At 40.3% G+C, this 15438-nt stretch overlaps 1 protein-coding gene across 1 annotated transcript in view; it reads right to left on the reverse strand.

Annotated features, from left to right (window-relative positions):
- The window catches only part of xpo4 (exportin 4), a 63731-nt gene that overhangs the window by 43251 nt on the left and 5042 nt on the right, over positions 1-15438 (reverse strand). The window contains exons 4-6 of the mRNA XM_047601331.1: positions 14282-14420; positions 12729-12845; positions 12480-12633 (exon numbers count right to left, since the gene is read on the reverse strand). Of these exons, the coding sequence (XP_047457287.1) occupies positions 12480-12633; positions 12729-12845; positions 14282-14420 (410 nt within the window). The remainder of the gene's footprint in view (positions 1-12479; positions 12634-12728; positions 12846-14281; positions 14421-15438) is intronic.

Consider the following 15438-nt stretch of genomic DNA (forward strand, 5'->3'; position numbering starts at 1 on the left):
TTTTATTTTTATTATTATTTATATTATCAATGAATATAATCAATAAATAAAATCTAAATTATATTATATCTAAATTAACACTGTAAAACCCAGATATGTCCAGTTTACAGTGTAAAGATGGACATAATCAACACTGAATTATAGAATAGAATAGAATAGAATAGAATAGAATAGAATAGAATAGAATATGTAATTATTTCTCCTTCGTAAAGAATCACATATGAACTGTTAAAAATAAATAACCGTAGTAAAGGCTGAGAAAGGCAAAGACTTAAGGTTATGTTTAAAATGACCAGACATGACACTGGAAATAAAAACAACAGTGTCCTCTGGACCCGTCCATCCACCCCAACCTCCTCCCTGCCTCACTTCCAACACAACTTACATTTTGAAACGATCTCACTTATTAGAAACAAAATGTTTCCACGTTTCGATATAGTGTGAAAACACTTAATCGTCCCCTTTGAAAGATTTTTGATCGATGATGTTACTAAAAAACTGCCACTGAATAACATCAGCGCCTCCTTTTAGTTTCTACGTATCCGCTTACGTCTGCTGCCTGTTCGATAATAAATCAAACGTTAATAAAACAAAAACAAGACACAATCTCCTTCCCCCCCACCTCTCCCCCACACACATCAGCAACACAAATCACACACAAACAGTCATAAAACCGCATCGCTGCTCTTGGGCTCAGCGACAGCAGAAGTCGGAAAAAACTTGCAGAGGAATGTCCGATCAAAGCCAAACAGCGGCGGAGGCCGGCAAGGTCACGCATTCCTCCGACACCAGCCCACAGTCAGTCACTCCCCGCGCAGCGCAGCGCAACACACCCCACCGCAACACACCGCAACACACTTTTCGGCACAAAAGTTGGCACCTGTTTGAGGATCCGTGGACGAGTGTGTGTGTGTGTGTGTGTGTGTGTGTGTTTGGCTTCCAGGCCCTGTTAAAAATAGTGGAGACGTCCTGCGACTGAACCTTTCTAACAACATAGCGACTTGATACGGAAAAAAAAAAAAGTTTCCTTAATTCCAGTTTAATTCAGACACACAATTAAACTTTTTTTTTTTCCACTTCTATTCCTCGTTCACCGTTTGTTTGGGATCGAATTCCTGCACATTAAACGCGGATAAGAAAACCGAGCGAAAAAAGGAGTGGGTGCATATTTGGTTGAGTGTGGCTGACCGAGTCGCGCAGCGTTGCAGGCTGAGGCCCTCTCCTCGGGGAGGGACCACCTCGGCGATACAGCCTCTACAAAACCCTCCTTAAAGATCATATGACCGGGACAAAACTCACAGGAGACCTCAGGAATGATAACTACACTGTTACTTCGACTCCCTCGCTACGATGGACAGACATGTAAAATGTTCTGACAGGCTGAAACCAAACACCCACAAAGAATTTAGACAAGATTGATCAAATATATATATATATATTTACATATATGAAACAGATTTGATTCGTACAGACGGGGACTAACGGGGCTTTTTTTTTTTTTTTTTTTTTTTTTGACCAACATGCAAAACACAGGTTGGTTTCAAAGTCAAACCAGAACCAGAAACCGTGGCAACATCTGCATCACGAGTGAGTCTGTGTGTGAACATGCAAATCGGAGAAGAAGGGTGTTGTCTGGTTCTCTGAAGAAACTTTTAATGTTGGAACGGATGAAGTGAATATAGGAGTTGTGGATTTAACAGAGGTTTTGGCAACTGGTGCTGTGGTCAAAACGTCCGACTTTGCTACAGGTCAGTTGGTTCTGTTGTTTCTAAAGAGAAGTTGTGAGCAGAAAACTAAACCAGTTCTACGCTGGTGCATCAAAACGTTCCTGCCTATTGATCCTGCCACCTTTAAGATTTCCAATTAGAAATTAATTAGAGGATATTACACAAAGTACAGGTCTGAGCGATGAAGTCCATTGCAGGAGTGCAAATAACTGCAGTTCATCGAGTGGCCACTTGAGGCTCCAAAGGGGAGCAACTCCCCATAGACGTCCATGTTAAAAAGCCACACTTTACAGCGATATTAAACATGTTTATAGTCTGGTCCAAAACATGATTTATGTCCCAATAGTTTATTTCACTGTTCAAGAGAACTGTAGAGTAAGTGAATTTTTTTCTAACTCAATCGTTTATTTTTTATTAAGGTTTAAAATTCTGTAATTCTGCCTAAGCTACCAGGTAGCGGAGAGTTGGGTGGGCGGGTCTAAACGTCCAGGCGGCTTTAGCTCCGCCCCAACATGACCTATCATGTCCATATTTGGAGTATCCAAGTGTGGGCGGAGTAAGACTCATCCAACATGGCGACCGCAGGCTCCGCCCACTTTAGGCTTCATTTTTGAGTTTCAGAATCCAACGGGTGACGTCACGATGTGTTTGTCCATAGTATAAAGTTAATGGTTTCGTCACTTGTGAGTCACCTATTTAGGAAGATTATTATTATTATTATTATTTTTATAATAAGCTGATTTTTGTCTCTCAAGCTAAAGGAGAGTTTGGGGAAAAGCAAAGCAAACCTCTCATTTAATGAGGCCATTTTGGCTAAAGCTGAATTAGTGTTTTAACGCTAAAGTTGACCTTTGCTCAGACTGAAGTTTCAGTTCAGGGAAGTTTAAACTGGAACAAACTAGTCAAGATAAAAAAAAATAAAAAGTCCAACTTTTGGTTCTTTTAAAGTTCAGCTTAAACACTGGATCAAACCTGGCCTTCAAACTGCTTGTTGTACGCTCTGGATAACTTTCAGAAGGTGGAACCAAATTATTTATTGATCCATTAGTAGAACTCAGATCTGAGCTATTTCTGTGATAAACAGAATATCCTGCACCATTTATTACTTTTAATGTGGCTCTTGTGTATTTTCCATAGACCTAAATAAAGATATACTACATGCAAAATCTATTATAAGGCGATTGCATCATTAAAACTTGTCATGTGTTCCTGTCATGTGTTCGACTGAAATCGGTGCCAAGAAAACAAAATTAAAATTTCTCCTAATGAAGTGTTTATCCAGAGTGAATCGAGAGGAAAATATACTTGCGAGTTGACAAGTGAATTTGCAACCTCAATCACGCTATCCGCTCTTTTTTTAAAAACAAAAAAAAAAAAAGAGAAGTGATAGGTTTGTGTGTGTTGTGTGTGTTGTGTGTGTGTGTGTGTGCGCATGCCTCCGGGATGAGTAATGTGCATGGAGTGACGAGGACATGTGGCTGTGGTTTGGTTTGAGTTTTTAAAAGGCATCACCTGCTACTATCTCAACCGTTCCAGCAGGCTCAAGAATAACTAATGTGACACGTCAGTTTTCCACTGCAACTATAAGACGTACTGACAGACGGACGGACACACAAGTGCACACAGAAACACTTTGGACCGACTCGCGCAGCCAGTTTTTATGGCCGCCGACCGCAGGAGTTTAAATCAAACGCGGCTGAAGATTCGCACAGTTCTCACAGGCTCATAAAAACACGCTGTAACACATTAATTAATACCAGACAACACTCGGAATAAATGTGCGTAAGTTTGTCTCCTCCTACAGTCGCTCTGGCCAAGAAACAAGCCTTTTTATTTTTTATTTTTTTATGACAAACAAGTCGAGTATTTATGGATTTGCATGTGAACCTTAGCCCAGGTAGTGTGCATCAGTGCACAGCTCTCCACTTCAAAGCCCGAGTGAAAATAGTTGCAATAAAACTGCATCGCTGCTTCCTTCACGGGCTGTAATTCAGCGTCCACTGCGACACACAGACGAACCACACTGCTACACCACACTGAGGGTTGGTTCTTCTCTGCGCGTAGGGAGACGGTGAATCATCCCGACAACAAAACCAAACAACAAAATTCTTCAATGCCAAGATTTTTAATCTCATAATTTCTGGCGGTTTGTTTTATTTATTTATTTAATTTTTAACCGTGTGCTGCCCAAAGTTTGCAGCCATGCTTTCAGCTCTGAGGCCGTTTAGACGCAAGATTTATTTGAGCTAAATGCAGACATGCGCTCGCTGACACGCTCACAATGACAACACCAGCAGGTGTGATGTTTACCATCGAAAAACAAAGCGACAACAGAGGCAGCTGGATTGCGACTGAGAGCTGAAGACACCGGTGGGATAAGTGGTGAAAGTTCAGACTGAAATATCATTAGCTTCGCAGATATTTGACACCAAAATATTTGGTTGGACCTGCTTTAGCTTTGACTGCGGCATCGTTCTCCGTGACATTGTTTCGATAAGAAGCTACTGTAATGTCACCAGATTTATTTCCGTCCAGTGTTGCATTAATTTTTAACCAGGATCTTGTATTGATGAGGCCACAAAGTCTTCTCCAGCACGTCCCAAACATTCTCACTGGGGTTCAGGTCTGGTCTCATCTGGCCTCATGTTCCCTGAACCACTTATTAATATGGAAGAAAAACTGGAGGTGGTCAGTTGACCTCATTCTTTGGGCATAAAGTTGATGCAACTGCATCAACCCCAGATCACAGCACTGCCCCCATCACTCTGGAACAGGGTCAATCTGGACTCTGTAGACCACATGACCTTCTTCCATGTCTCCAATCTTCATGCTCCCTAGCAGATTGAAGCCTTTTTTCCTGGTTGTCCTCACTGATCAGTGGTTTTCTTAAGGCTACACAAGCTTCACATTGTACGTGTAGAAATGCTTTTACTTCCACTATTAAACGTCAGCCCTCAGTTCTACTGCTGCTTTTATTTGATTTCAACTAAAGCTGAGCTGATCACCAATGGTTCCCCACTATCCTTCCAGCTTTTAATAATGCAGCGTTGGACAGTTTTTAACCCAGTTTTAATAGTTTCTGCTTCAGTCTCTTTAGATGTTTTTCTCTGGTTGATGCAGCCAATGATTTGACGCTTCTTTAAACAGACAAACATCTTTTCCACACGGTTGTTGAAGTAATGAGAAACTACTCTTTGACTTAGTTGGGCTCAAATAACTTGTTGCCAACTGAATGATAATCACCCATTCAGTAATTATCCAAAAGGAGGCTCCTACCTATTTACTTAGTTAAATATATACACGTCTGAGCAGATGTTGACGGATGCAAAGTCTGAGGATCATGAATATTTGCACCAAATGTTGAGTCAATCCATCAAGTAAATGTTTTTCAGATCTCGCTTGATGATTTTGTGGTAAGTGTCGTAATGTCATTAAAAAAAAAACAAGCTGACAAAGTTGTTGAGACGTTTAACTACAAATGCTGCATTCAGAGTAACACGTAGGATCAAACGTCTAGTGATCAACAATTCATGTTGAACCGAGGATCTTTCCATTCATCAGGAGACTTTGAGCTATTTCTGTAACAATGTGACAGACGAACATTAAAATCTCTACAGGCTGCTCTCGCATGGCTAAGAAGAACCGTTCCCCTGGGTGTGCAGGTTTTAACTACAAGGCGCATGTATTTAAAGAACATGGGAGCTGCTCAATCATGAGCTTCCAGCTGTGTCACTGTGGGAGTGGGATCCAGCTTCTCTGAGCTCAACAGTCACAATGAGCAGTTTCTCACACTGACTCTGAGCAACAGGCTTGTTTAATGTCCCATTTATTCTGTTTGCTACATCCGGGCTAAGACGGCTTGTCACCATTGATGGGCCAACGAATTCTGAATTACAGACATTGAGCCGTTATTTGCTCGGCGTGACGATGTTTTTACTGGTATCGCCGATATATTTTCTTTCCCCAGAAAAGATTTACAGACACACAAATCTTTTTACCTGGTGTAAAAAAAAATAAAAGAATAGTATCCACATCGGTCGATCTCTATTCTGAATTCTAAAATCTAAAATCAAGCTGAATCTGAAGAGAAACTGGGTCATGTAGACAAGGATCCAAGAACACAAGGTGTTCCACAAAAAAATGGTTCAAGAAGAACCAAATTAAAGTTTTGGAACGACCAACATAAAGTCCTGACCTTAATGTGAAGTTATTACACCATCACCAGCTACCGAAAGCAAAGGTTCACATGAGCCCTAATCACATGGGACTAGTTTTACCTGGGACCTTTGGTAATTTATAAAAAACACAGGTCGCCTGTGATCTTAATCTTGTGCGATTCATCCATGTCGGCAATTTATAAAGTAATGATTACACTGCAAATAATCTACTATAACTCTCGTAACACAGGGGTCCTCTGATAAAACTAATCCTGTGTGAATCGACATCTCTGTGATTTAGGAGTGAGTTTTTATGTTTTTGAGACTTTTTCTTGATTTTTTCTGCCTCTTATCACTTAAGAATTATGAAGCTATAATAAAAAGTTTTGACAGATGTTAGGGAGCAAAGTCGAGGTGTCTCTGAACTATTCACCCATTTAGACGAATGAAATCATCAAATTAACCATTAACAACGTGTTCATCTGTAAAAGTGAAGCTGATTTAATTGTTAACAGGTCGTTGATAATTTCTTCCCCGAGATAAATAGTATCAAAAATATATTTTTTATTATCCATCACTCATCTTTTGGTAACAACTAAGCTACTATGAGCAAACGATTTCCCTTGTGCATCATTAAAGTCTAAGTCATCAGTAATAGGGTTAATATCTGAATCACAGGACGGTAAGAATAATCCTGTGCAACTAGAACTTTAGCTTTGCAACTCTTGAAATAAATAAATGCAAGTGTAATATTCCGGTTTCATTTGTTTAACTGTGATCTCTTTGTCTTCCAGGACATTTTTATGCAGATTTTATGCAGGAAATGCATCTGCACCCTACATATAAACTTTCAAAAAACATAAAAGCATGGTTGTGTAATTGTGTATAATAAGACCCCCCAGAAGAAACCCAAGCCAGCTTCACATTTAACACAACTCCCACCTCCCAGACAACAACAATCATCAACAATTTGCTGCACGTCGCACTTTCTAAATCAACCCAACAATACTTGTGCGACCGTTTAAAATAGCCAACAATCAGCCTCATCTCGGTAATCTGAACATTTTGCAAGCCCGAAGGATAACGGTTGCTCGAGGATAATGGATTAGCAGGCTTCTCCTGTATCCTCAATTCATTACGGCTGATCCTCACCAAGGATGAACCCGCTGCACGGGAGGACTCGCTGAGCGGCTGCCAGCGGCCGCGCGAAGACTGCTGCGCTATGCTAAGGCGCGTGGTGGGGTTTAAGTGATATATCCTCCCATAAGTCTCCCCTGCAGCCTTGCCATGTGAAATAACAGTCCAGGAATACCTCCTTAGCGACCCAGCCCCCTCCGATTCTTCTCCCCCCTAAGCTTTCTACTGTTTGGCCTCCATCTGTTGGGACAGCAGTTGTCATTAATTCTCCCTCCGCTGAATTAAACAAACAACACGGACATCACGCCAGCGCTTCATGCTAGCTTGTTTCAGAAAGAAACTGCAATAAGTCACTATAAATAAATAAATAAATAAATAAACGTTTCTAGAGAAAACCATTGCTTTAACGTAACATCCCTCCCGTCTCTGTTTAGACAGTAGTCCTGAAAGATTCTGCATAAAGGTCAGGGCCGAGGCGAACGCCCAGCATCAACTTACACCCTCCTAATCCCAACCTTAACCTGGGGGGGCCAACATACCTACAACCTGACCTCTGAGCAGCTAATGAGAATAGTGACCCACGACCAGACAAGTGTTGGACCATCAGTCGTCTCTTTGGCACAAGAATAACTCAGAATAATGGGGGCATTTGTTTTTTTTTGTTTTTTTTTCAGAGCAGTTAATGCCGCCATTATTACGCTCCACTAAAAATACGCAGGTCTGCCCTCGTTTAAGTACAAGTCAACTAAGGGACAAGCAGATACAACTGGGAGGGGGGTCGCTGCTGATGCTCTACGTTTGACTCAAGTAAATGTCCCACAAACTTTGTCCAAACACGGGTTAGATGAAAATTCACTCTAATTCACTCCAATATTTCTTTCTTTTTTTATTGAAATGTAGCAGTTAAATGTCTCACTTTACTCTGAAATTAAAGAACAGACCAAATAAACAACGGAAGTTAAAATTCAACCACCTTAGTCTGATTTAACACGTGAAAACTTCTTTCTTTCTAAAATGGGAAATCTAATATTTTTCTTGCCAGTTTTGTTGCAGAAATTCGTAGAAATGTGTGTCTCTTGCAGGAAGCTTTACTTTCACTCTTCTGTCCAATTCATCACAAACCAGCTCCATGGGGTTAAAGTCTAGAGACTTTAGAGAGTTTTCAAGCTTTACATTTTGTTTTTTATCCTGAAGTAGTTCGAATACCGGTATTTTTTTCACGTTATGATACGAATTTTTAATATACCGGTTCCATGACGCTCTGTTTTTAAACACACATGATGCGACTGTGTCACTGGAGTGGTGAAGATGGAAAGGTTCGAAACGAGAAGACTTGTGCCCAAAGGGGTGGAGTGACCAGACGACAATTTCTGGGGACAGTCCCCATTGTGGATGACCTGTCCTCCGACTAAAGTTGTCCCCAATTTGAGCTTTTTATGAATGAGAAAAAAAATGTTGCATGCAGACTACAATTATTACGGTAACTGCTTGAGCTGCTATTGACATTTAAATATGTTTAAATATGTAAAAATAAATGAAACTTTAATTGTCCCTGTTTCTTAATTTCATCTTGATAACATTTAATTCTTTTATTTATTTACTTTTAATCTCTGAGCTGTAAATGTCCCCAGATTTCCACATCATCAGTCAGTGCTGACATGGGTTAGTGTGGGATTATTCTACAATATTTACTCATCATCACAGTAAAATAGTCCATCTTTAATCAATCTGCTGCATTAATTCCTCTCTCAACCAGTAAAAATTATGTAAACACGTGATTATGCATGAATAAAATACCATAATATACATTTAACAAGTTCTGGTAGAGCTTGGACTAAAGTTTTGGGTCATTATGTTGCTGTAGGATGAAGCTCTGACCAACTATACCAGAGGAAACTGATGCTGGTCTAAGACTTTTGTCCTGTAGCAGTAGAGACGGATAAAGACAGGCGAAGGCCATGCTCTAATTCGGAACAACCCGACTCGCAGCGAGCCGACACACCATGAAATCTACACATTCCTCTCCGCTCAAGAAAAGAACAGATGTTGGAGATTTCAAAGCAAAGGAAAAGAAACTGCTACAGAACAAAGCCCCGCTTATAGTAACACATTTAGAGATTTCCTCACATGCCGCAGACCAACAACCAACAACGCGGTAAATGGTCTGAACGCAGGGGATGGAGGCTCATCCGTCTGTCAGCTCAAACAGCCATTTACAGCACCTGACCGCCGCTGCAGCCCGGAGGCCCGACCGCGACCGCGACCCCGACCCCGACCCGGGCCGGAGTCAAGCCCGGTGCGGAGTGACACGGTGTCGCTCCGATGCGTCGGGGAGCGTGTCTCAACCACATGACACCAGAGCCAAAGGGCCGGGGGCGAGGGGGGGACAGATGACAAGCATGCCGCTCAGTTTGTTTAAGGGAGGGAGGCTTCTTCTTCTTCTTCTTTTGAGCCGCCATGTGTGTGTGTGTCCGTTTTGAAAAGGTAGCCGCTGTCAGCTTCGCAATTAAGTAGAGGCCCCCTGATACCCGCCCTGGCATACGCTCACGTCGCATCGCACCAGCACAGGCGTGTCGTGACACCCGCGGACAGGCGGCGGCGGCGGCGGCGGCACTCGCTCCTCGGGGGGCGTCCCCCGGAGGCCTTCATCAGTCTGTTCCCCTTTTCAACAACCCGCCCCGGACACTTGGAAGACGCCGCGTGCACTCGTGTGGCTGCGCGCGCCGGATTTCAAGGAGAACGCCGCTTGATTTAAGAAGTCAGATGCTATTTTCTACGCGGCGAAAGTTTCCCCTTCGAAAACATTCATCACAACTCAACATGTAAGAAACCAGAGAGCGACGTCTCTATTTGCCCCGCAACTATTTTACCGTATTCATAAATCACCCAGGCCATCTTTTGCTCCGGAGCCATTTAAGATTAATTAATGATTTTGTAATGTACTCCAGGCTACAGACACCCAAGCTTTAAAACGTTCAATGCCCTGACTCATGAAAATGCCAGCTTCGAAAGTGATTACTTTTAAGAGGGTATCAAGTGTAGGTGCGAATGTATAATCCGGCTCCAGCAAATTACTGTTAAGTGAGTTGAACTGTGGCAGCATCCACTTCGCTGTATAGTACATTTTTCTCAGAATTTGGATGGGAAGCCATTTGTGATATAAATAACCTTCCACATAAATCCTCCCATTCAAAAACCACCATAAAATATCTCACAAAGGCCAAACGCGGGGTAAAAATATTAAATCTGGAGCTGCTTCAACAGAATTCAGTCATTATTTTTATATAAATTTCAAGCCTCTGACGTGCACAACAACTGCTGCAGCAGCTTCCTATAGACACCCAACACTAAAACAGAATTAAACCGACGTCTAAAAATTGATTGCGAGAGCTCCGAGACTTAAAAGTGCGTCTTTGAGAACACACATATCGGAGCGAGCGTGCCGGGAATACCAAGGGGAGCCTCAACAAGCCAAGGCTGAGGAGGGAGGAGGGAGGTGGAGGGTGGTGGTGGTGGTGGGAGGAGGGTGGTGGTGTTGGAATGATACGGGGATGGACACACAGACACCTCTTTGAAAGTGATACATGGTCGTGGCTGGCAGCAAGCGCCACTCCAGATCCCCCTCAGACAGGCAGAGAGGATGCCAGGCTGTCGGGGTTTAGGCCATAATGAGCGTGGCCTCACACACACACACACACACACACACACACACACACACACAAAGTGGCTACGTTCGCTCAACAATGCGGCCAACTGCAAAGATAACAAGGATGTGTGCACAAGAGATGAAGTACAAAGTAAAACTGACTGATGCATTCCTGACCACTGCATACCACACACACACACACACACACACACACACACACACACACACACACACACACACACACACACACACACACACACACACACACCTATATATGTCTGTACGGCTCCATTTATTTCATTTCATTTTGCTTTTTACTGTGTTTATATTTGCACGACTTTAACCAGGAATTCTCTACATTTCACTTTGTTACAACAAAGCAACTATTCAGTTCTATTTTTTGACCATGAAACATTAGCAGATTTACGTGTCTCAAAGGCTTTTATTGATCAGTATCTTTTCTAAACAGGCATCTACCTGGTTTTCATAACACGTGTCTTAACAGGACGTTCAGACGTCCAGTTCTACATCATCTTTACTAGAGATCATTGAAGGTGTGCCACAGGGCTCGGTCTTGGGACCTATTTTATTCTCCATCTTTAAAAAAAAAAAACTATCTTTACGTCAATATGTCTACAGGTATCATTCTTATTCTGATGACACTGTTATTTACTGTTGTGAATCCCCGGTAGTTCAAGCATGTGAGCAGTTAATCTGTTTTTAATGCTTTTGTCAAATCGGTTTTAAATCTAAAAATCATGGTTTTTCTCAAAATCTCCTTATTTGGGCTGTTCAAACATGTATCCCAATCTAGACTGTTTTCAATTACAAATACTTGAGTTTCCTTTTAGATCGGGGGCTCTTTTTTTAAATCACATATTGAAAATCTGGTAAAACTAAGAAAAAAACTAAAGTTAAAGTTTAGCTTCTACTGAAAACATCACTAAACAAGCTCGTAAACTGCTTAAACGTTAATTCTGATACGAGTGCTATGTTATAATATTTCTGTAGATCTGTCTGACACCTTCAATCTAGTTGTAACACTGTGTATTTATATATATTTCTCTATTGTCATATTGTTTTTGTCTGTGCATGGTTCTTGTGAATCTAAAATGTTTCCTTATCTGAAATCTACTGGTCTACACACTTCTGAACTACATCTCCCATCTGAGCAGGTGTGGTACAGAACAGGTGTTACTGACTGGTCACATTAGACACTTCATGTATATTGTTATGTATTTTGTGTATTGTCATGCGCTATGTCATGTTCTCTTTAGGGTACTTGTATATACAGGATATATTCTAATCTTGGTTTATATTTTTATACATTTCTCAACGTTTGCACATTTTGTTCACGTTTTTTGTTTAGCTGCTGCAACGTGCGCCTTTGAGGAAGTTAATTTTAATCCTGTGTATGTGTAGCACGTGTCAGAACTGACAATAAAGTTGACTTGTGTTTTTCCTGTTATGTATCATACATGGTGTCGAGTGCCTGTACATTGCTGCTGCTGCTGCAACTGCGAAATTTCCCAGTTCACAGACAGTTGGTACATTTCTCCTCCTCAGTTAAGTTTGAAAATCTCTAATATATCACAGTCCGATAAGAGTAAAAAACTGAAACCTTTCACCAGTGACCAAGCAGCTCTCATCCACACAGAAACACTCATCCTCTACGTGAAACACTCAAAGAGTTTTCAGCAGCGTATCTAGCAGAAAGTTTCTCACCTGTGTCTTTTAAGCGACATTACTTTTGTAACTCTGCCTCCACTTTAAGTTGATTTTTTTTTTTTTTTTGTCCGAACAAAAGGATATAATTTAGAGGCAGGAAGTTCCAGCTGAGGACCTGGTTGGCCAGAGCCAAGTAGCGCTGGAAGACCGAGGACATCTGGGCGTTGAGGTTTTCTCTGCGGCTGAACTCCTGCAGCACCTCCATGGTCAACATGAAGATCTGCCGCAGACCCTCCTCCTGGGAGAGAACAGATAAACACACAAAAAAAATTAATAATGATGAGAAACGAAGCTGAGGCTGAGACTAGTTCACGATGGGAAGGGGGGACACACCTGGAACAGACGCTTGCAGTTGCCGTGGAACTCCATGCTGAGGCCGATGCTGCTGGTTTTACTGGAGCTGGAGAACTCGCTGAGGAGGGCGGTCAGGATGGAGCAGGCCAGGGTTTGCTGCAGGAGACAAGATCGAGTTATGCAACGCAACAAAAAGAGAGAGCAGCTGTAAAACAATAAAAAAAAAAAAAACAAGCAGCGGTTGGTGTTGAGAAAACCCAAATAACATCAAAACCCTGGGAAAGAAAACATTTTGTCCTCTATTAGCCAAGATGTTCAGTGGAAATTACTTCTGTCTGTTCACATGTTGCACAATTTCCTGAAGAAAACGTTTAAAAAAAAGAAAAAAGAAAAAGTATACTGGCTTTCTTTGTGCAATAAATGCAAAAATGTGTTATTTTGGTTTTGTAATAAAGATAAAAAGACGACTCGTGTCTCATAAATGTGGATTAATGAACATGTAACTGAATCAATAAAAGATTAAATCCAATATAAATAGTTTAGTTTTACTAATTATTTCAACACTTTAGTTCCTTTTATTTAATGAAGATAAAAAAATAAGCTCAGATAACGAACGATGATGCACCGTTAAATTAATTCTATCGGGTTTTTTGTGCCTCATTAAAGTGAAATCAGATCCTGGATGGAGAACAGCTGATCTGCTCTGGTTCTGGTTTGATTTGGGAAAGAAATGAAGTAGCGCCACCTACTGGTTTAAAAGGGGAGATGCTCTACACTAGAGAGGAACCGTGTTTTATTCATCACATTCATTCTTCATGTTTCATGCTTGTTTTTTATATTATCATGAAAATGCACCTTAAGTAAATGTGCAGGGAAAAACTAATTTAACCACATTAAAACACCTGTAGCTCCTTTTCTCTAAAGCTTTTTGGGTAATTAGTTTATTTTCAGACTAAGTTGCCTGTGATCAGAGATAAAAAGTCTATAACCACGTCACAAATGCAACTTATTATAAAAAACAGTTATTTATTTCTATATAAGTATTTAAAGCAATATTTTAGCTGATATGGTTCGAACTTTTTTCTCACTTGATGATCGTGACAATTAATTTGGTTATTTAAAATAAATAAGAATACTACATTTTATTCATAAGGGTCTTTAAGAAGCTCAAGGTCACTTTACACTGAATTAAAAAGCAGAAATGCAAAAAATAAACATACATATTTATATATACACACACAGTATATTGACTTTCTTTGGATACTAAAAGCAAAAATGTGTTATTTTGGTTTTGTAATATAAATAAAAAGACAACTCCTGTCTGATAAACGTGGATTAATGATCATATAACTGGTCAATGAAAGATTAAATTATTAAATGTGACATGAATATGAGCTCTTTCTAGTTTAGTTTGCTAATTATTTCAATACTTATCATATATTTTTTGGGGGGTTGAGGAAGGCCGGAGTGAATAGATGTAATGAGGAAGTTAATGCTCCAGATGTGGCTGTGATTAACATGAATCCACCTCCCAGACGCTGTAGTTTCTATCTAACACATGAACAGGTGTAATTGAAGCGTGTCGCTCTCACCACCGTCGGGTTCCCGCTGCTGATGAGCTGCCCCACTTCATGAAAGATGCTTTTACAGCTGATGCTTTTGTCGAGGGAACCCCTCTTCACGATGACGGCCACGGCCAGAAGGATCTGCTCGCGGACGTACTTCTGCAGACTGCAATAAAAAAACACACAGTGTGAAAGAGGTTCGTTACCCGGCGGAAGGGAAGTGGAAAATTGCAATTGGAAAACACACAAACATTAAATCTAAAATAGCCAAACACATTTCTATGTAAGACTTATTCTGCCAAACATCATCGACAAACATCGATCCAATAACCAAACTACAAAAGTGTAAAACACTGTGACTCAACAAACCTTTTAATCTTTATTAAATTAAATACTTTTATATTTAATTGTATTGTTGAGCTGAGAACCATCTCTCATAATGTTCAAGGCACAAAACAACCAACTTCTCTGCTGCATTCAGAAAATGTTCTCACCCAGAGTAAAACGATATGAACTAAGATGTTTAAGATGATAAAGGTTAAAACTCATTTCTGAAGTAGGTGCATCACAGTTAAAGTAGTAAAGTTAAAAATCAAGTACTTCTGTCTTTAAATTCAAAAATATGTTTAAACTTCATGGAATTATTAAATATAAATGTCTTTTATAGACAATAAATGTCAAAAAATAACTGTAACCACTTTTTTTTTTTAACCGCAATCACGTTTTTCAGCACGAGGACTTTAATACCACGTAGCGACACACACGTAAACAATGGAGGAAATACCACCACTATTTTGAGTTTGTGTCAGTTAAAGACAACAACATTAAGTTTAGGCTGCACACTCTGTGCTGGTGACAAAGTCCTAGAACAAAACTCACATCCTGATATATTTAAGTGTGTGAAATGTTCAGTAAAAGCCAAAAATGATACAGTGGTATTACTGAAAATGGCTTCTTAAACTAACAGTGGGAAAAAACATGAATAGAACCAATAAATAAATAAGTTTCTTCAGCTGGTTAAAGAATAATGTTTAGCTGTTCAAATAAAAACAATAATAAAAAAAATGTAATAACAGGAGCAGCTTTTTTTAACTTCTAAAGCTCCGTGTAAGGTTCATATTTAAATAAACGTATCTTCAATAAATAGACCAGAATTAAAATAGACCAAACTTCTTCTAACAAAT

The sequence above is a fragment of the Mugil cephalus genome, chromosome 12 (assembly GCF_022458985.1).
Source record: "Mugil cephalus isolate CIBA_MC_2020 chromosome 12, CIBA_Mcephalus_1.1, whole genome shotgun sequence".
NCBI lineage: Eukaryota > Metazoa > Chordata > Actinopteri > Mugiliformes > Mugilidae > Mugil > Mugil cephalus.